This window comes from Orycteropus afer, unplaced genomic scaffold, assembly GCF_000298275.1.
Source record: "Orycteropus afer afer isolate SDZICR_OR568_19922 unplaced genomic scaffold, OryAfe1.0 scaffold00068, whole genome shotgun sequence".
In the NCBI taxonomy this organism is placed as follows: domain Eukaryota; kingdom Metazoa; phylum Chordata; class Mammalia; order Tubulidentata; family Orycteropodidae; genus Orycteropus; species Orycteropus afer.
The window spans coordinates 246,089-267,478 of NW_006921655.1; the positions used below are offsets into that span (position 1 = coordinate 246,089).

The 21,390-nt window shown below is 50.9% G+C and overlaps 1 protein-coding gene across 1 annotated transcript; it reads right to left on the reverse strand.

Annotated features, from left to right (window-relative positions):
• Positions 1-514: 514 nt before the first annotated feature.
• On the reverse strand, positions 515-18,221 carry TYRO3 (TYRO3 protein tyrosine kinase). The gene is made up of 19 exons (XM_007940422.2): positions 18,050-18,221; positions 16,076-16,259; positions 15,735-15,835; positions 14,787-14,957; positions 13,320-13,406; positions 12,439-12,554; positions 9,262-9,439; positions 8,504-8,649; positions 7,819-7,963; positions 7,286-7,415; positions 7,104-7,204; positions 6,724-6,819; positions 6,322-6,402; positions 5,805-5,897; positions 5,258-5,379; positions 4,714-4,823; positions 4,375-4,534; positions 4,030-4,166; positions 515-908 (listed from the first exon to the last, which is right to left on the reverse strand). The coding sequence occupies exons 1-19, from the start codon at positions 18,171-18,173 to the stop codon at positions 515-517; spliced, it is 2,676 nt and encodes an 891-aa protein (XP_007938613.1). The 5' UTR covers positions 18,174-18,221.
• Between the last annotated feature and the right edge of the window lie 3,169 nt (positions 18,222-21,390).

The window sequence follows — 21,390 nt, forward strand, 5'->3', positions numbered from 1 at the left end:
CTGACTGTACCAACCCCTTATCAACTCTCACCTAAAGGAGGATAATACAAGGGCTTTTCTGTGTGACTCAGAAGGGCAAACTTGGGCATTTAAACCCAGGCATGGACTCAGCTGGGACTCCAGGCTGGAGGTGGCTCAATGCATGCACTAAAGCAGCAGGGGCAACCCAGCTGGGAGGGTAGGGGCCCACAGGGCTGGACCTTCCCTCCCCCCACTCCCATCCACACCCATGGTAACCATGGAAACATAACCACCACCCCCTCCTGTCAGCTGCCTGGGTTCTGACAACCAGGCCTGGCCTACCTCCACCCAGCCAGGGTCTGAACTGCCGCCAGGCTGGCCAGAGTGGCTGCAGGAAGAACTGGGATTGGGTGATTTGGTCAGTCAGGCTTCCCGGCACAGCTTGGGAGGACTACCACAGGAGCCTCCACACCTTGATACCGGGCTGGGGTCAGAAGGGGCTTAGTCTGCCAGCAGAGCCAGCGGATGGCCCCAGCTGCCCTCGGCGTGTGGGCTAACAGCTACTGTGGGGTAGTAGCCCTTGCTGCAGAAGCAGCAGCCTCTGGCCCTCATTAAGGGGGCTCTCTGGTGGCTGCTGCTCCTCCTGCCCAGGCTGCTCGTTCAGCCCGCCGGGGCTAAGGATGTACCGATAGTCATTGGAGGTGCCCCCCACTGCTCCCAAGCCACTGCCATCCCCAGCCCCATCGCTGGCCTGATTCCTGCCAGGCAGGCCCAGGCTGCCTCCCTCAGCAGGCTCCTCGGCTTTCTCAATGTTGATGTACAAGGGGTCCTGGCTGCTGGACAGCACGGACAGATGGCCCAGGATGTGCTCCAGCTCCATTCGCAGGCACGTGAAGCTTGGGCGCTGCTTGGGGTCTGCACTCCAGCACTGGTACATAAGCTCATACCTGGGGCAGGGGGAGAGTGAGAGGATGTAATGGGGACTCAGAAGGAAAGGGAAAGATAACCTTTATCTCAAGAGCAAAGGACCCTTTGTCATCTAAATTTTTTTAGTTAAACACTCATTTGTTAGGCACTCTTCTAAGCATTTTACATTAATCCATTTAACTCTTATGCATTAAGTTCTATAATTATCCCTATTTTACAGATGAGGAAACTGAAACACAGAGAGATTGAGAAACAGAGAGATTGAGAAACTTGACCAAGGTCACACAGGTAGAAAAAGGCAAAGCTTTGATCTGAAGCCAGGTGAGTGGGCTCCAGACTCTCTTCTATGCTGCTTTGGGAGGGGAGTACTCAGGAGTGGTTTTAGCTTGTAAAACCACCTGGAGTCAGGATTATTTTAGTGAGGTAGAGAGCTTCACGCATCAGCCTTTGCCCTAAATCCTCATAAGGCAGATCCACTCAGGCAGTCTTTAATCCTCATTGGTCACTGGATTCTTTTGAGAACCTGAGAAAAGGTTCCAGCCTCTTCCCCTGGCAGGAAAATTTTTTCACATACAGTTTCAGGGGACTTACAGATTTCCTGAAGCCCTGTCCCTCTCCCAGTGAATACCCAGACCAAGGAAAAAACTTACCACTGGGAAGGGGCTGAGGCCAAGTCTAGTCAGAACAAATGCCTAACTTTCTTGCCTTTCCCCATGACAAAAGTCCCAACCATCATCACACACCAGCCCTCCTGACAGGGGCCCCTAATGATGGGCCTGCCAGACATCCAGCAGGCCATGGGAATGATCCTGGGACATGGGCACATAGCAGGGGTAGGACACATTCTCAACTGGCACCTATCTACCCTACACTGACACCACCAGCTTCAGCCTGAAGGAGGCTGAGCTAGGGCTTGTCTCCACTGCCTGGCAGAACCTTTGAAGCTGTAGGTGAGGGCCCAGCCAGGCTGCGGCTACAGGAAGCTCTGCCCCTTTAAGCCCTGTGCTCTGCCGAATGAATAGTAGGGGTAGGACCTGGTGCATGTACTTAGATTTCCCTCTCAGGTGCAGTTAAGTCACCCACAGCCCAGGCTCAGGGTGTTTCAAATTTACTACTATAGAGAAGGCTGAGCCCTCCTCTGTCTATCTGTAAGAAATAGGGAGCAGGTCGGGACCACGGTCACAAGGGACATCAAGCTCAATTGCATAACATACTACACAAAAACATTGCTTTATACTCTACTTTGGTGAGCAGTGACTGGGGTCTTAAAAGTTTGCAAGCAACAGGGAGACAGCTCAGGGCGTAGGAGAGTATGGAGGGATGGTCACTGGGAAGAGGTAACTATGGGGAGGAAGTGAGAGGGGAGCTGTTGCATTGTGGTAAACTGTGGTCAATGACATGAGACAAAGTATATGTGAACTGCTGTATGGAAAGTGAATTTGCTCTGTAAATCTTCACCCAAATAAAAATAAATAAATAAATAAATTTTTAAAAAAAGAGAGAAGGGAAAAAAAAAAAGTTTGCAAGCAGCCATCTAGATGCAACAATGGGTCTCTCCTCATCCAGAGCAAAGAAGAATGAAGAAAACAAAAGACGCATGGAAACAAGTAGTTCAAGGGACTAGCAGACTATGCAATCCTTTATACCATGAGACCAGAAGAATTAGATGGTGCCTGGCTACCACTGTCAACCAGTTGGAGGGGGATTAGTGCAGGAGATCCTGGATAGAGTGGGAGAACAATGTGAAACAAAACTCAAAATCATAAAAAAAAAAAGACCAGGTTTACTGGTCTGATAGAGACTGGTGAGATCCCTGAGACTATGGCCCCTAGTTACCCTGCAGGTCTGGAACCAAACTCACTCATATGGCTTCCAGCCAAACAAGAGACAGGCATAGGGGTGAACATTTACATTAGGTAAATACATTCCTTGGAGCGATCGATCATGGGAGAACAGAGGGCAGTGCTTGCACAGAAAGATAGCTTGGGGGACAGGAGTGCATGGGAGGGAAGGACATAGGGAAGAGGTAACTATGGGGAGGAAGTGGGAAGAGAGCTGTTACATTATGGGGAATGGCAGTCAATGTCATGAGACAAAATATGTATGAACTGCTGTATGGAAAATGAGTTTGCTCTGGAAACTTTCACCCAAATCACAATAAAAATTAAATTAAAAAAAAAAGTAAGAAATAAGGAACAGGTTCCTTTCCTGGACCACTTGCCCCGGTGCTATTAAAAAAGTCCTCTGAGACCCCAGGAAAAGCCTGGCTCAAGTGGGAAGAGGGAACTAGGACAGACAAATCGCAGTTGGTGTGATGATTAAGAGCACACACTCTGAAGTTACAGGAATCTAGGTTCAAATCACAATTCACCTACTTGATAGCTGTGTGACCTTGGCTATGTTACCTAACCTCTTAATCCTACTTCCTCATCTACACAATGGGAATAATAATATTCTTTTTCTCACAGCATTGGATGAGGATTACCTGCAATAATGACTGTGAAGTGCCCAGTTAATGTTAGTTATGCTTATTGTCACCTTGTCACAGAGGCTTGATGACACTCCTGTATAGGCTGTATCATTACCCAGCCCCATTACGGATGATTTCAGACTTTCAGCAAGGAAAGAAAGCAGCTCCCTTCTCCCCTGGGATCTCTTTGTTACCGTAGGTCCCCTATACTCCCTTGCTAAGAGGCCAAGACCAAGAAAGGAACCTGGCCTCTCACCCCTAGCGCCACTCCTTGTCAACCAAGGAATGGATGGTGCAGTACTGAGTTTTTCCTGTCCCTGTGCTACCCTCTCTGGTGAGGAAAGAGAGCTGAGTCTAGGAGGACTTTTTAGACTAGCTAGGGCCTACGGAAGAAAGGGGGGGTGAAAAGAAGGTGACAGGGAAGCCTGCACTATTGCTCAACCCCATGCTTTCTGCCCTTGAGGTTTCTGTTTCTCCCTGGAAACTGGAGAAGGGCGAGTGCATAGGATGGAGGTTAGACCTTCCTCTAGGTATAAGGACATTCCTACTACAATAAATTAATAAATAAGTGTCCAGTCGAGGTTGTGAGCACCACTGGGCCAAGAGCTGTACTGGTAGTCTTCAGCTGACACTCCTGTTTCGTCCCAGAATCCCCATCCCAGGGCACTCACACGTCCTCCATACACTCCGGGGGCTGTTTCAGGCGATTCCCGCCAATGAGGTAGTTGTAAATCTCAGCATTCTCGATGCCAGCATATGGCGTCTGCCCACGAGTCATGATCTCCCACATGGTCACCCCGAAGGCCCACTGAGATAAAATCACAAATGAAGGTGTGTCACTAAGCTTCCTGAGCCAGACAGAGCCGTGGCTCTGAGGTAAGCACATCTCGGGGCTCAAGGGGCTCCTAACTGGGGGGCCAAAACCAGAAAGCAGATCTGGCTAGATACCTAAGGATCCTACAGTCACCCCTCATACCAGTCCAGACTACAAAGCCTCCCTGTGCCACCCTGCTTACCACGTCACTGTGCACAGTATACAGGTTGTCAGCCAGACTCTCCAGGGCTAGCCACTTGACAGGCAATTTGGAGGCACAGCCTTGACGATAGTAGTCCCCACTATAGATTTTTCGGGAGAGTCCAAAGTCGGCCACACACACTGTCATGTCCTCTGCCAGCCTGCAAAAGGTATTGCAGGATGGGAGTAAGGCTTCTTCTATGCCACAGCCTTACCCAAGCTGGGGCATCTTTGCTCCCTCTGCATACCAGACCTGGTCCCAAGCAGGAGCTGACCATTAGCTAACCCCTCCTTGCACTGGCTGCTGCCTCCCAGCCTGGGCCCTCTAGAATTCACATACATGCAATTTCGAGCAGCTAGGTCTCGATGGATGAAGTTCCGGGAGCTCAGGTATTCCATGCCGCAGGCAATGTCCACCATGAACCGGACCAGGGTCTGCAGGGGCAGGTTCTGACAGACAGACAGGACAAGCTCAGGCTGGACCTGCCTACCCAGCTGGGGCAGGATATATGGAGTTTCTTAGTCAGAGGCCAGAAGGCCTAAAGAACGACCTTAGAATTAGTGAAAGGAAGGGGACAGAGGGGGTTTCCCAAAGCAAGGAAGGAAGCTTTGGCAAGTCTGACAGAGAACTCAAGAACAAAGATGCCCCCCATCTGGAATCACACAGGTCTCTTCTCCCAGAAGGGGCCCTTGCCTAGCCTAGAAGCCCTAGCAAGGCTTTGTGAGGGAAAAGGAAGCTTGCTAGCATAAAAGGAGTCAAACTCAGAGCCCTTCTCCTCCCAACCAGCTCCATCACCTACCAAGCTGCTCATTCCCAGGGTCCTTTCTAGGCCCTGTTCTCCCATCCCAGTTTTCTCCTGGCCACTCCTACCCCAGGTACTCACAAAGGGGTTCTCCCCAATCCGGGAGGCAAGCAAAAAGGCGTGCAAGTCTCCATGCTTCATGAAGGGCAGGATGACCATGGGGATGGGGAGACGGCCCTTGGCCCTGCTCCTGAGGCTCACTCCTGGGGACAAAGGAGAGTCAGGACCTGGGCACATGAAGGCCAGAGCGTGGCTCAGGCGTCCACAACAGTCCCCACCTGCTGGATCCCACCTCTAGCCCTGGCTCTGACACCTCTCTCCCATAAGTGGACACTGGCCTGGTGACTCAGGATTGCCCCAATAAACTAATTATGATCCCTAGAGCATCTCATCTGTCCCTTCCTCCTAAAGGAGCAGTCTTCACTATGCAGGCCTTTGGCACAGGGTCTGTAAACTAATCTCATCTGGATTCTGGGCAGGATTCAGCCAGGACTCTCCTTATCTATTTTTTTTTTTACCTCTGCTTACTCACCAGGTGAATCCAAGCTTCTCTCCCACATGGCCTCCCACCTTGAGGGACATATTTTGGGTCCTATTCTATATCTGTCTGCCCCAAGAAGAGGCTCACCAACAAGCTTGGCCACGTGTGGGTGGTCAAATTCCTTCATGCAAGCCGCTTCCCTGAGAAACTCTTCAATGTCGCTTGAGGCAATGATGTCAGCTGGTAGAATAGAATAGGGGCAAGGGAAAGAGATGAGACTCCCCCAACCCCAAGACTCTGAAGCTTTATTCTTCAGATGTCCTGGCTCAGGAGACATTCTGGCTATGAGCAGTGTGGTCCAACAATTTCTCCACTTGCAAAGCTTCCCCTTTGGCTTGGATAGCCCAGCAGCTCAACCAACCACAGCCTTAATTATCCCGAGAGTGAGCTCAGAGGACAGTCACTGCTGACGGCAGACAGCAGAGAGAAAGACTGGGGCATGAATAACTGTGTGAATTATTCACATGGTACAGTCAGCAGCCCAGTCTGTGCTGATTAGCTCTTCTCAGAAAGTTTCAGGGGAAAGCAGAGTCGGCCTCAGGATCACTCCCCTTCTTCCCTCCCAAGTGATGCCTTCACTCCAAAACTACTATGCTCTACTCACCTTTTAGCATTTTCACTGCCACTTTCACAAAAGAGCCATCCTCCTGCTTTAGCTGGGCCTCACGCACTGAACCAAACTCTCCTAGAGACAGATCCAAATAAGGGTGAGTCCCTTGGTCTCCTATCCTCACCTTTTTCCTGCCCAAGTGACCATCCATGGGTTCACAAAAATCATCACCCACTGGAGGAGGCGTCCTTGCACACAGCCAAAGCAAAGCATACTGGGAGTGGCTCCTCAGTCCTCTCTATCCCCAGTTACCATTCCCCAAACCTCCCAAACTCAGAGGTCTACAAACACATTCTGTTATAGGAGCTAACCCAACTCCACACCCTCAAAGTGAGAGGAGGAACCAATATACCTAGATATAGCAAATTCTTGCCAGTCATTGTAGCTCCCACATACCTTTGCCTAACATCCGGCCCAGGGTGAACTGTTGTTCTGGGATGAGCACATCTTCCAGTTTGTCCTTAAGTTCATCACTGATTCCCAAACTGTCCACTATGAGGAAGGGGTCAATGAGAAAAAGGAGTGACTCCAGCTCCTAATCCAAAACCCAGCCTACTTCCTACATCCCGGATTCTACCCTCAGAGCATAGAGATGAGTTGAGCTCTCCCATAGCTGGGGATGGCAACCTTCATGAGAATAGGTTTGTCTTTCTGCCTTGTGTGCCTGGGTCTCATCTGGGTTCAGACATACTGGTCAAATTATGAGTTGGTAAAAGGAATGCTACAGGAGCACAAAAATAGTCCACTTTTTCCTCTCACGATCCCCCACCACTCACATGTGGCCTCAATGCGCTCAGGCCTTTCCCGATTGAAGGATCGGGCTGCCCGGAAGTGAACAGCTGGCTCCCCCCGGGCCATGACACTGTCAAAGGCTTGCCTAAATGGAAATCAAGGACCTGAAGTCAGTTCCAAAGCTCTCAGCCACCACCTGCCTCTCTCTCTCCATTACTCCCCTTACCCAAACCGTGTCTCCTTCCGTCTCTTTCGAAGTAGGATGAGGGCCAGGGCAGCAGCTGTCACCAGGGCAGTCAGCACACCCAGGACCACAGGCACCCAGGATGTCCGGCTGTGGGGAGGGCCCTGCCGGCCTGCAGAGGGAAAGGTAACAATACGAGCTAAGCTGCTACTAAGGAGTCCCTCAGAACTTTCCCAGGATGGCCATCTGGCTTGGTCAAAGGCTTCACGAAGCCTTTGTACTCTTTCTGAGTACAAAGAGGCTCCAAAGGAAGACCTAAGAAACATTTGGGTCCTGTCTTGTCAGCAACAGGCATTGTGTACTGTGATCCCATACTGTGAACAAGGATTTCTATACTCCTTCTGAGTGAAAGAGTTGAGGAGAGGTAGGGAAGGAGATATAATTTAAATACCAACCCTGGCCTCAAGTTCTTGGCTCTGTCTGTGGGCCTATTAGGAGGGAAGAGTCTCCCAGCCACTGCTACCAGTCTACCTTGAAAGATCTGCTCCTTGTCCCCCTCCCCCTCCAGGCCTCACCTGCATGGTCATGAGAAGAGACTATCAGAGGCTGACTCCAGGGCCCACAGCCAACATCATTGGAGACACACACACGCACTGTCAGGTCCTTCTGGGGATCCCAGCCTGTCAAGTTGATCCTGGTCCCCTCCACTGTCAGCTCACTCTGCAACCAGATAAAGCCCCCATCCTACACTGAGCCTGAGGGTACAGCCTCAAGCTGCAGCCTGAGGGCAAAAATAGGTCCTGCTAGGAGCCTGGGTGCTCTGGGTAAATAGGTCTGGCTAGGAGCCTGGGTTCCCTGGGTTCAAGGGCTGCAGAACACAACCTGCTGGGAGTCATCACATTCCAGCTCCAGGCTGCAGAGAACTCTCCTGAAGACAAACAAGGCTCAGTCCAGGAATGCAGAGGGGGGATGGGAGAGAATCAGGCCTGGATAAGGAGGCCTTATCTGTGCCCTCCCCCGGTTCATGCAAGAATGTGTTTCCTGCTTGACTTACAAAGTGGCTACAAGATACAACACTAACTAGAGACATAGTCCAATAAAGAGCAGATCCTGCTGTGGAGGTTGGGAGGAGTGAATATGCAGGGTGGTAGGAGGCCTAGGCCACTAAGAATAGCCATTCTAAAGTTCTCAGGGCTCTGTAATCCTAAAAGCCAACTTTCTAGTACACCTGGAGAGTGGAGGCCTCCAGTAGCCCCTTACCTGGGTTTCATTGTCTTGAACCCAGGATAGTTTATAGGGCCCCAGGGGGCCTTCCATAGGGCTCTCAGGGATCACTTCTTCCCACTCCAGGATGAGGCCTGAGTCTGTGCGGAAGGCATGGAGGTTTTGGGGAGCGCTGGCTGGGGCTGCATCCAAAGAGAGAAGGTTGCTAAGACCCATTCCCTTCCCACCATCATTATCCCATCCAGGCCTCAGAACCAACTTCCAAGAACTAAACTCACCTCCCAGCTCTGACTCTGCTCACTCACTGTGCTGGGGAGGAAGGGTAAGTAATGGGCAGGACCAGCAGCAACCTAGCTCAGCAGTATTGCTCTTCATCACCATGGTTACTGCCTCTCTACCTCATACCTCCCCTCTCCCATAAAGAAGCTCCAGCCACATTAGCCTCCTTGCAATGGCCAAATGACGCCAAGCAAGTTCCTGCCAAAAGGTCTCTATACTTGCTTGGTCCCTGAATTACCCCAAATGTTCACATGGAGGTTTTCCTAGACCACCCTGGGGCACTTTTCATCACCACATCTTCTGATCTTTTCTACTTTGTCTACTCCACCCACTAGAATTAAATCCTAGGAGAGAGGGGCTAGATTTATCTAGTTCATTAGGTATGCAGCAGGCGTCTCAGTAAACCTTTATGGAATGATGCAGGATGGGCCTTCTCAGGCAGCCCCTCGCCCATAAACTCTATCCAGAGCTCCATGCCAACACCACAGCCCTGTGCTCACTCACTCTGCCCTTACCTATACCCTCTGTCCGAAAAGGCACCCAGTCAGCATAAGGAGAAGGCCCCAAGGCATTGGCACAGCGCACCCTGAGGCTGTAGTTGGTGGCAGGAGCCAGATCACGGAGCAGGCAGGTAAAGGGTGGCACCGGCACCACAACAGCCAGGACTTCCCAGCCTCCTGGGGCTTGAGTCACCTACAGAAATGTATAAAAGAAAGCTGTGGGAGAGGGTCGGAGATGAGATGGAAGATGGGATGTGTGTGGGGAGGAAGATTCCTTGAATAAAAGCTACCTACCAGCTGCTCCACAGGGGAAGATGGGGCTATGAACTTCCATAAAGATTTACAGCCTTGGAAACCCAATGGGGGCCGCTATGAGTCGGAATCAACTAGATGGCAGTGAGTTTGGTTTTTTGAGGGTAATTAAAAGGAGGTCTGGTGACTTAGCAGATAAGGCATTTGGCTGCTAACCAGAAGGTAAGTGGTTCAAACCCACCAGCTACTCTGTGGAAAGAAGATGCGGCTATCTACTTCCATCAAGATTTACAGCCTTGGAAACCCAATGGGGGTCACTATGAGTCAGAATCTACTTGATGGTAGTGAGTCTGGGTTTTTTGTTTGTTTGTTTGTTACTTTTTTTGAGGGAAACTAACAGGGCATCAGGATTGGAAGAAGACTCATTAACAACCTGTGATACACAGATGGTAACAACCTTGCTTGCTAAAAGTAAAGAGGACTTCAAGTACTTACTGATGAAAATCAAAGACTACAGCCTTCAGTATGGATTACACTTTAACAGAAAGAAAACAAAAATCCTCACAACTAGACCAATAAGCAACATCATGATAAATGCAGAAAATACTGAAGTTGTCAAGGATTTCATTTAACCTGGATCCACATTCAATGCTCATAGAAGTAGTAATCAGGAAATCAAACAATGTATCACATTGGGCAAACAAGCTGCAAAAGATTTCTTTAAAATGTTAAAGAGCAAAGATGTCACTGTGAGGACTAAAGTGCGCTGACACAAGCCCTGGTATTTTCAATTGCCTTATATGCACGGGAAAGCTGGACAATAAAATAAGAAAGACTGAAGAAGTGATACACTTGAATTATGGTATTGTCAAAGAATATTAAATATATCATGGGATGCCAGAAGAATGAACAAATCTATATTGGAGGAAGTACAGCCAGTGTACTCCTTAAGGCAAGGCTGGTGAGATTTCATCTCATGTACTTTGGACATGTTATCAGGAGGGACCAGTCTCTGGAAAAGGATACCATGCTTGGTAAAGTAGAGGGTGAGTGAAAAAGAGGAAGACACTCAATGAGACAGATCGAAACAGTAGCTGGAACAATGGGCTCAAATACACCAACCATTGTGAGGATGATGCAGGATTGGGCCGTGTTTCATTCTCTTGTACACAGGGTCAGTATGAGTCAGAAAAGACACATCAGCACCTAACAACAGAGCTGCTAACAACTACAAAGCCTATCAGCAAACACTTGCTTTCCCCTTTCCCCTCCTCTCCTGCTTTGTCCCAGTAACACACTTGTACTCATATTACCATGCCTTTAGAAATGCTGTTCCCTTTGCTTGGAATGACCTGCTAAAGTCCTACTCATCCTTTAAGAAATCAGTTCAAATAACAGTTCAAATATCACTTCCTCTGTGAAAGCCTTTCTCAACTTCTCAAGAAAACTTGCCCCTTTGTACTTGGTGCTTAACTCTGTTAGAGTACTTGCCACTTACTGTAACTATTTACATGCCAGGTGAAAGTCTCAGAGCTTCTGAAAATCTCAGAGCTTCTCAAAGGTAAGAAACTCTCTTACTCATTTTTACATTCTGATGACTAAAGCCAGACCCTTCTCTTAGATTTTGGTGGTCTGGAGCAAAAACTGAAGATCCATGTATCATATGGCTAAATATTTAAATGCTGTAATCCAGCTACCAGTTACCACTGAGTCAATTTTGACTCATGGTGATCCTATGTGTGTCAGAGTAGAAAAATGCTCCGTAGGGTTTTCAATGGCTGCTTTTTCAGAAATAGTTTGCCAGGCCTTTCCTCTGAGTTGCCTCCACATGGACTGGAACCTCCAACCTTTCAGTTAGTATTTGAGCTCATTACCATTTATATCACCCAGGGACTAACCATATTTTCTATCCTAGTATCTTCACAAATAAATCCATAAAACAATTTAGAAGATAAGGTTTACATTTATAATCCTCAGATTCCTTGGAGTCCCAAGCCAGAATGTAGGTGGCACTAGAAGAACTAACCCCCAGCCAAGGGTCTGCACCGTGAGTGCACAGGTGTGGACAATGTTGCTTGCACACTCACGTTCAATTTCCATCCCCCAAACAAATGGCTACTCCTTGGGCTTGAGGAACACATACCATAATGTAGTCCATTCTTGGGAGGATGGACCCAGAAAAGATACCTACACAGGCCCTGGAAACACTCAGGGCAAGAGATCCTGAGTACTTAAGTATGGAGTGGTAGGGCGGGGTGGTGCTCAGGATCTAGAAGGGCATGCCCTTTGCCCCAGCAGACTCCTTGCTCATGGGAAAGGAGTGCTGCCAAAGGAGGGCCAGAACAGGGTCCTCTAACTGGTGGAGTCCAGGGCAGGGGCCCCTCTTGCCCAGGTCTAATGGCAGAACTGCCTAGAATAGTTCCTAAAAAAAAAAAGGCGCTCATTAAACATTTTCCAAATAAACAGATGAAAAACAACAGAGTTAAATTGCTTCTTGTTTTTGTTGTTGTTGTTGTTATGTGCCCTCGAGTCGGAGCATCTTAATCCAGCTTAATACTCTCTAGGGCTTAGATTCCTTTTTGTCCCCTTATGCTCTCTGACATGAGTTGGAGGCATGAGGGTATGAGAATGTGTATCAGACAAACCAAAGGTTTGTGTTTGCCCCCATGTAAGAAAAACTCTTCCAGGTACCCAAAATCTGCTTTAGTGATCTGCTTTCGAGTCTGAAGAATACACAGATTTGAATCAACCTGCAGAATCACTTGGTTAGCAGAGCACCATTTGATAAGATGGGGCTGTTCCTACTGAGGTGTAGTTCCTAAATAGAGCTGGAATCAAGCCCCCAGGGGTGGTCTACATTAAGTGGGACACCACTGTCAACACAGGCAGCCAGACAAACACGGCCAGGCCAGGAGAGCCCGTCCTGCCAGCTCTGCTTACCTGGACTGTACAGGATTTGAGTAGGGCTCGGCCATCAGCACCTGGAGTCCAGGCTACACTAGCGTTGTTGCTGGAGAGCTTCGTCACTGTGATGTTGGAAGGGGCTGCAGGCAATACTGTGGATGAGGATCTAGAGTGAGTGCACTGGAGGTTCCGGTGCCCAGTAAGGACATGAGAGGAGGAAGCAGAAGGCATGGCAGTCAAGCCTTGAATCCCTCTCTAAACCCTCAACCTAAAAATAGCTACTCAGCTTCCACGACCACGGAGATATACAAGCCAAGCAGCCAGTAGGAGACAGCTGCCCATACCTGTGTATGAAGAGAGATCACCTCTCCCTTAATCAGGGGCCCTATCTAAGAAAAAGGATGAGATAGTGAAGATGTATATTGGGGGTGGGGGTACTTCAGTCTTGGAAGATACAGCCTAGTGATAGACAGCTGCCCCAGCTCCTCACACTGGGGGGCTCTTTCTTTCCCTCTCTCTGTGCACAACAGTCCTTTGGGTTTCCTCTATCACCCTGCTGGGCCATGTTTTCCCCACCCCATTGCCTCCACAAGGGGTAGAAGAAACATAGTTGGGCAGGAACCTTGACCAATTCCTGCTGGCTCCCTCCCTTTCTCCCTTCCAAGGACTCCGCTTCATGGTGGGAAATCTGCTGTGACATCAGGTTTCTACTCTCATCTCAGCCATAGCAGGATCTTAGGTGCTCCCACTAGGAATGGGAGACATGCCAATTAACCCTTCATCCCCAATCCAGCAGGACTGAAGGGGGCTGGACATCAAGCAATTCTAACTTCTCCACCCACTGCTGGAAAGCTCAGTGAGAACTACCCTCCCTCTCTCCCTCTCCTCCTTCCTCCCTCCCTCTGCAGTCCTCCTACCTTGAAGGCGGACTGTGGCTGGGCGGGAGGAGGCCAGGCCCTTTACATTGTGAGCTTCACAGGAGAACACAGTGCTCTGGGTCACCCCTGGTGCCAGAAAACCACAGTCAGCCCCGCTTCTCAAAGCAGCTACCCTCACGCAGGCTGGGTCAGGGAAGAGGGTTACTCAGGTTTTGATCCTAGATGGATCCTAGTCGTCTCTCCAGTCAAAGAAAGGCGCTAGAGAAGGGGGGCTTGGTTGAAAAAACAGGACTTTGGAGTCTAATGGGCTTGATGTAAACCTTAGGGTGGAGGCTCTGTTTTGTCTCTCAAATGGAAGAACTATGGGAATCAAATGATGTGATGACGTGTGTAAAGTGCAGGCAAGCACTTGAGAAATGTTATACCACCTCTCCCACTAAGCTGCCTCCCTTTTCTGGTCCCTCCTTTACTGCACATGACAACGCTTCTCTATTTGCTCTGTTCCCTGTCATTGTGGTACTTGCACATTCTTTGCCTTGCAATAGTTTTCAGCTAACCTTATGCTTGTCTTGTCTCCCCAATTATACTCAATTCCTTGGGGGTCAGGAACAATGGGTTCCATTCCTTTGTATTCCCTGGCTCCCCCGTGGTGCCTAGCTCAGTGTGGTGTGTGGCGTAGGAGTTCAGTAGTGCTATTATCAGGCTGGCTGCCGGAGGGTCCCAACCACGCACATCTGGAGGGAACTGAACCCAACCTCCTCTCCAATCTGCTTCAACCCAGTGGTTCCTGAACAAAACCTGCCCTTGCTTCTCATAGTCCACCTCTTCTCAAGATTCATTAAATGCTGGGGAACTTGACAGGTCAGAGCCCCTTCTCTGTCACGTTCCAGCACATGAGATCAGATCCAGACTCCCATCTTTCTTGCCTGGTTCAACCAGAAACAGTGAACTCATTTCTTAGAGAGGTAAATCTCACAAGTATGTGCCTGAGTATCTTGGGGTTCAGAGGTATAGGCAGTTTCAGTTGCCTGGGAAAATGTCTGGAGATTTCTGGGAAAGGCCATTAGGGGAGGCGACCCCTGTATCTTTGTGCTAGCCTTGCCCCTATTTCCCCTGCTGCAGCCTGAGAGTCTTCTCTTCTTGGCATCTGCCAGGCTCTCTTCTTAGCTCAGCATGGTTTACAGCCCTTTCCTGTGGAAGGGGTGGGGGGCCAGCCATGCACAGCCTGGAGTACTGCGAAGGAGTGAAGGAGGCCACAGCACTCTCCTTAAGCACACACTGCAGCACACACTGCAAGATCACCACTAATCACCCACCCAGCCAGCCTGGCACACCTTACTAATGAGCTCAGTAATAGTGCAGCTCATGTCCCACAGGCACTGGGATCCCTCTGGACACTCATAACAGCAAACTTAGTGATTTAAACGGATTCAAACTCTGCCAGTATCACTGCCCCCAAGGACCCAGTTCATAGCCTGTTCAAAGCCCCTTCCTGAGGTTGCTCACCTGTAACATTCAAAATGGAGGGAGAGGGAGCGGGTCCTCCAATCTTTGTGCCCCCTCTCCACCAGACAATGGTAACAGGTTCAGGGGGACCCACGGCTTCACAAGACAGTTGGAAAGGGACGTTGGGTAGCACAGCCAAATCTTTTGGCTCCACAGTAAAAAATGGTATACCTGGGGAGAGAAGGGGGATGGGTAGTGAGCCCTGCCACCTTTTGGCATCCTACTGCTCAAATCACAAGTTAGCTTCCATTCCAAACCCTACGGGGAGCAGGCCCCTCACAATTGGGTCAACTACATAGTAGGTATATAGTTCCTGGGGAGGGGGCCTTCTTTTCTTCAGTCCCCTTAGGCAAGACAGATTCTGCTAACAGCTCCTACACTCTCTTCCCAGACCTGCTCTGACAGCCCTTCCCAGAATAAGGGAGGAGGAGAGTGGGGGTGGGGAGCTGAAAGCTGGGGGAGGGGTAAACTGGAAGGGGGAGTAGGCGGGAGCTTCAGCAGAGTTCTTTGGCAGGCCCCAGCTCCCCTTCAGCGCCCTTTGTTACTTTCTTAGTCACTTTGTTTTCCTGGGCAGAACAGGGCTGAGCTTCAAGCTCCCACAGCTGCAGAACCTTCTTCCCCTCCCCCATCCATACCCTTTCAGCCAGGCCACTTGGCAGAATAGGGTGCAGACCCAGATGGGTTCTTGAGGCTTATTGCTTAGACAACTGAAAAAGACTATACCCCAACTAGGAAGCCCTAGTTGCCTCCTTGGCTGTCAATTACCCAGGCTCCAGTGAGTAGGGTCCTCTGAAGTCTGGGATGGACCTGGAGTCTGGTGCAACTGCAGCCCAGCCCCAAACAGGTAGGACAGTCTAGTTTCCCACTGAGCTATCCTTTCCAGAGATGTGGTCCCAGCAGACTGCACCTGCTCCAGGTCAACATGCCCATGTGGCTCTGCTTCCTCACCTTCTACCGTGAGCCACACCGGCTGGGAGGTCTGAATTTCTTCCCCATTCTCCACCTGGCACCAGTACCGGCCTGCATCAGAGCGCTCCACTGACTTCAGGCTGTGGAAACAGGACACCAGGCTCACTTCCCAGTGTCAATGGGGGGCAACTCTGCTGTACAGACTGGATGGAATCACTCTAGCCCCACTTCTGGAAGGTTCCAGAGGTTGCCGCATTTAAAAAAAAAAAAAAAAACCCTCAGACCTCTGGGAATGAGCACAGCCTCCATATCCCAAGCCCCAAGAAAAAGCACAGCCTTCCCCAGGCTGGCTTCCCACACCTTCGCTCACAGTACTGCACCTGAGGAAGCCGATCCAGTGCTGCTCGCTGACTGGGATATACACCTGGTCCACATTCTGGACCACAGCTCCATCCTTCACCCACTGTATCTCAGGGTCTTCCATCCCCTCCACACTACAGTTGAGTTTCACTGGCTGCCCCTGTGACACTGTCAGCTTCACCGGGGCTCCCATGAGCTTCAGGCCTGAGGGGTTGGAAGGAGAATGTGTCAGTCTGCTTGAGTGGGGTCCTGTCCCTGGAAATATCCCCATTCTCCTCCAGAACCTAGCTTCTGTGTCAGAGGGCTCATTCTTAGCCAGTGGCAAAGGAGGGTAAGATAGGGTAAATGGGAGGAAAGGTGGCCTGAACTTGGAGTGGGAAAAAGCACAACAACCTCTCCAGGCACTATTTCTGTCACTGCCAAGTTCCCCTCAGTTCTGTAGATGTGACCTCTTCCCTGTCCCTTCCTCCTGGACAATGTAAGTGTACCCCAGAGCACCAAAAGAAAGGCAAACCAGGCTGGGCTGGCCCCAGCCATAAAGCCCAGCTGAAACAGTAAGGAGTTCTTACCCTCCTGCGGGGTGGGGGGGGGGACGGGACCGAGACGTGGGTGGGGGGACTGCCCAGAGAATGACTGCTGCACCCAGTAAGTGCAACAGGCTGCCAGCACCCTGCCTAAGGTGCCAGCCCAGACCCCACAGTTACTGGCACCCCTCTGCACCCCACCCCGCCAAATGAAGGCAGGCTGTAGAAGGGAAGGAGGGGGTGCTCCCCTGAGGTGGAGAACATATGGCTGCACAACCACGTCAGATCAAACACATGGCAGCCTTCCTGGCAGCCGCCTGCTCTATTAATACCTGAATGTGTGCAGGGGCGGGTGCTAAGAAGGTGGGAGGCAGGAGGGAGGGGCAGAGCACTGAGCAGGGAACCGAGGACCCCTGAGCTACTGTCACACTAGCAAGCACCAGCAAGAAGTGGTCTAGGACCCCACATTCAGCACACACACACATACTCATACACACACACCTCTCCTCGCATGTTTTTATGCCAGACTGGACGGTAAAGTATCCATAGAGCTAAAATGCAGACCTGCTTCTTCCTGCTGTATGCTGTGGGACTATAGGCAAAATCCTGGGCTCTCTGAGCCTCAGATACACATCTTTCTGCTTGTAAATACTTGTCATTTCTTTTCCTTCCCTTCCCTGAGAGGCTGATATGCCAATGCTGCTCAAGAAAGATGCCAGGTCGGTCCGTGTCTCCTCCCTACTCCTTTCACTCTCTCAGGATCAGTCACACTGAGTGGTGGTGGTGGTGGTGGTGGTAGGGTAACACATACACATCCAGCACTCCCAGGAGTGGACAGTGTAAAGTTGGGCTGCCAGGGTGCTGTATGCAGCTGTATGTGACTGTTTGCCTAAGTGGCTATTTGTGAACACAGTGCTGCTAATCTCCACACAAGGCATTACTCCTGTCCATCCTCGCCAACATTCCGGGTACCAGGAAGCTCTAATTAGGCACAGAGTACTCTCACAGCTCCAGTGCCTAAATGGTGTAGGGGTGCGCCTTGGATGCACAGCCGCAACCCCCGTGGCTTCAGAATGGGACTTTCATGTGTGGGGCAGGCAGTATAGGGTCCCCAGAACTGGGAAGGGGGCAGCAAACGGAACTAGGAACAGCGAGGCGGGAAAATCCAGTCCCTACCCCTAGCTGACCACACAGTCCATATCCCCCACTCCTTTTCCTTCTACCCCGCCAGAAGAGCCCAGGGCGCGAGAAAGTTGGGGGTGGGGGCCCCGACTGGAGATCTGACAGCGAACACACTGCTGCGCCCTTTTCCCCAGGACCCAACTCTCGGCCTCCGGTTTCGGTCCCTCCACCCAAAGCTCTGGTCCGCCCAGGCCTGGGTCTCGCCCGGCTACCGTTCCAGGACTCCGACCCCCGGCCGCGCCCCTCCGCAGTCCCCGGCTCTCCCCCGCCTCCCGGAGCCGCCCCTACCTGCGGCGTTGGGCTCCAGGAGAAGCAAAGCTGCGAGACTCGCCAGCAGCAGTAGCGGCGGCGGCGGCGGCGGTGGCGGCAGCGGCGGGAGCCCCGGCCGCCCCATGCTCCGCCTCAGCGCCATCGGCGGCGACGCCGCACCATGCCGGGCCGGGCCCGCGAGCGAAGAGGGAGGCGGGAGTAGAAAGGCGGGAGGAGGGAGGAGGGGCGGGAGCAGGCCTGGGGGGCGGTGCTGGGGCGGGCACCTCCGAGACCGGTGCCCGCTGCCAAGTCTTGGCCACTGCCGTCAGCAGCGCGGGGTCCCCGGGGCCGCTCCTGGGCTACCGCGCTCCTTCCTCAGCCGCCGCCGCCGCCGCCGCCGCCGCCGCTGATTCATGTTCTTCTCGGAGCCACCGCCTCCTCCCTGGCCTGCCCGCAGCCCGAGCTCGTACTGCCCCCCCGCGGAGCCCTGGACGGCTTGCTCAGAGCGCCAACCAGGCCTTGACCAGCTAGACCTCCCAGCCCGGCCAGCACCTAACGCCCCAGCTACCCCAATCCCTAACCGGAGGATTTGTCTCCATCCCTTGAATGGGCACCCTGGCCACGCCCCTCCTTTCTCTAAATATACCAGTATCTTTTCAAACCCAGCTCTCTGAATTCTTCCCTAAAAACCTTGCTGGGTGCCTTCACCACACCCCAACTTTTATCTATCGCCAGAGTTCTGATCCCAGAACCCCCCTCTCAGGACCTCAACCCCCTAGACGCTCTCAACCAAGAAGTCTTCCCCCAAAATTGCTAAGACTCAAGGCTCCCCCAACAGCATCCTCTGTCATCCTAGGCACCCCTTCCGGCCTCTCTCATGAGCCTTTCACCCAAATTTCCCATATTTGTGCTCCATTCCCCACCTCTTTATCTCCAAGTATCTTCCTACCCTAAACTGACTATTTTCTTCACTCCTTCTGCCCAGAATATTTTCCAATTTGGGCCTTGAATTTTCCAAGACTTTGGTAATCCCTAGATTTTATGTACTATCCCCCTACACTACAGAGAGCATAGATCTTTTGGGCTATCATTCTTCCTAGTTGATTCCCCTGTTTCTACTCCCCATTCCCCAGATCATAGTATGAAAGCTGGCTATGTTCCTGTGGTGTCCAATAAAATATTAGCTATTATTAGTAGGCCACTTTGCAGACAGTAGGCATTCCGTAAATAAATAGGTAGATACTTGTTAAATGAATGAATAAGTGTCTCTGAGCATGGCCTGCCCTGCAACTAGTAATCACAGAGGTGGCTATGCCCACGGACATCCTGTCATGCAGATGCAGAGCTGGTTCCAAACCCAGCCTATCTAGTATTCCTCTTGCCTTGCCTTTACCTGTCCTGTAGCCTATACCTGCAGGCCCTTTCCCCTGGGTGGGGAAGAAGGACCAGTCATTCAGTCCCTTGTTGCTAACAGCCTTATTGAATCTTTCCAGGGATTCTCCTTCCAAGCAGCAGGGGCCTGCCTCTTCCTCCACTTGGCCCCATCAGTGCTTGTTTATTAATTATACTAATGATAACAACAGCAGTGCTGGTGACAGCTTTAGAACTCAGCTGGGAGCGCCCCCAGGCGTCAGCACAGGGAAGGTATCCAGAAGCACTGTCAGAGTGGGACAGAAAGGACCTGAAGTCTCCATTTAGCCAAGTGCTTTGCCAATTTTCTTGGGCACGGTGGGTCAATTCCAGGACCCTTTTCTACCAGAATCCACAGCTTCTGAGCTTACTTAGGCGGAGTTGAATCAGGACAACAGTCTGGGGCTGAAGCCAGATTTCACTGGAGCCTAGGTTACTGCTGCAATATGGCTGCTGCAGCCCTGCACTTTAGGCAATTGCTACTTCTCAAGGCCCTCTCCCACATCTCTCTTCTCTGGAGGGGACTCTAAGCTTCCAAGGAAGGTGAGGCTCCTCCTCTTGGCTTCTAGGTGACACTGGAACAACTCCTCCTATGTTGAACCCAGAGCCCAAACCTAAGCTTCTACTCTCCTTTCACCTCTCATTCCCTCCCTGTCTTTTCTTGAGTTCAGAAGGGGAGTCCTAGCCCAAGACAAACTTTTGCCACCAGAAAAAATGGACTTCTTGGACATGTTATGGATGCCACCTAATTTTCCACTCTCAGCCTTGACAAACAACTTCCCATGAGTTTCAGGCCTGAGACACACTGTCACTTCTCCCCCAGAGAGGCACACCCTCTGTGTAGACAGGGAGTCCTCTATCCTTGCTTTTGAATCCTTTTCTATTCTTAATGTTTCCACTGGGGAGGAGGAGACTGTGTGTTCTAGGTCTTCACTGTAGGGTCCTAATCATTTCACATCCCAGCTCCTACAGAGAGTGTTTGCCCTACTGAGATCTCACAGCCCACTCTCCTTGCTTATGTCACCCATCTTTCTCTCTTTCTGGGCACGGTATAGGAAAGTGCTTCTAAGGGTATGTGAGCAGGTGTGATTTTGTGGGAGAGGTGTGTAGGTGGGTGAGAGGGTGTGCATTGTGAATTATGAGGGAGGGTGTGCATTTGTGCAAACTCCAAATGTGACTGAAGTTCTGTGGGTGGATGGGGAGAAAGTGTGTGTGAGAGAGAGAGAGAAAGAGAGAGAGAGACTGGGGGAAGTTGGCTGCCTATGCAAATACATGCCTGCAAAAGCTCGCTCCATTTCATAAATGCATTGCTTGGAAGAAAACTAATCAAATCAACAGGAAATGTAGTTGGCCTATTGTGGGAGCAGCTGTCCCAGGAGTTCCTGTCCTCAGAACAGAACCAGAGTCAGCTCTGATCTGTCCCAGTGGAGGGACCTCAGGGTTGGAGAAGAGCAGAGTGAGTGGAAGGACCAGTGGCAGCCCCTTATTATGGGCAGGCTAGGTTGGGCTCTGGCATTTCCTTAATCTAGTGAAATAGATAACTGCCCATTCTCCCTGTCTTTTGTGACCCAGAACTGCCTGAGGAGGCCAAGGACCCAGAGATGAAAAAGAGAAAACCAGAAATAAAAACCACCTCCCAAAGTAGCAGGACACTTTTCTGTCAACTTCCAGTAGTCTCAGGAAGCAGCTGCTTCAGCTTCTTCAGAGTTAGGATGTCTTGCACCTGTTTCAAGTCCCTGGGTGGTGGAGACAGTTAAGGTACTCAGCTGATAACCAAAGAGTTGGGAGTTCAATTCCACCCAGAGGTGCTTCAGAATAAAGGCCTGGTGATCTACTTCCCAAAAATCAGTCATTGAAAACCCTATGGAGTTCCATCTGATGTACATGGGGTTGTGATAAGTGTCAATGGCAACTGAGTTTTTTTGCACCCCTCTCAGAGACCAAGAGATAGGCAAATAAGAGGCCTATCA

Bases quoted from the DNA above. Each gene is read 5' to 3' on its own strand.
- TYRO3 (XM_007940422.2), bottom strand. From the start codon at position 18,173: ATGGCGCTGAGGCGGAGCATGGGGCGGCCGGGGCTCCCGCCGCTGCCG. The intron at 16,260-18,049 runs GTAGGGGCGGCT...CCAACCCCTCAG, and splicing joins CCTGGAGCCCAACGCCGCAG to GCCTGAAGCTCATGGGAGCC. The intron at 15,836-16,075 runs GTGCAGTACTGT...CTGTTTCCACAG, and splicing joins CACTGGATCGGCTTCCTCAG to CCTGAAGTCAGTGGAGCGCT.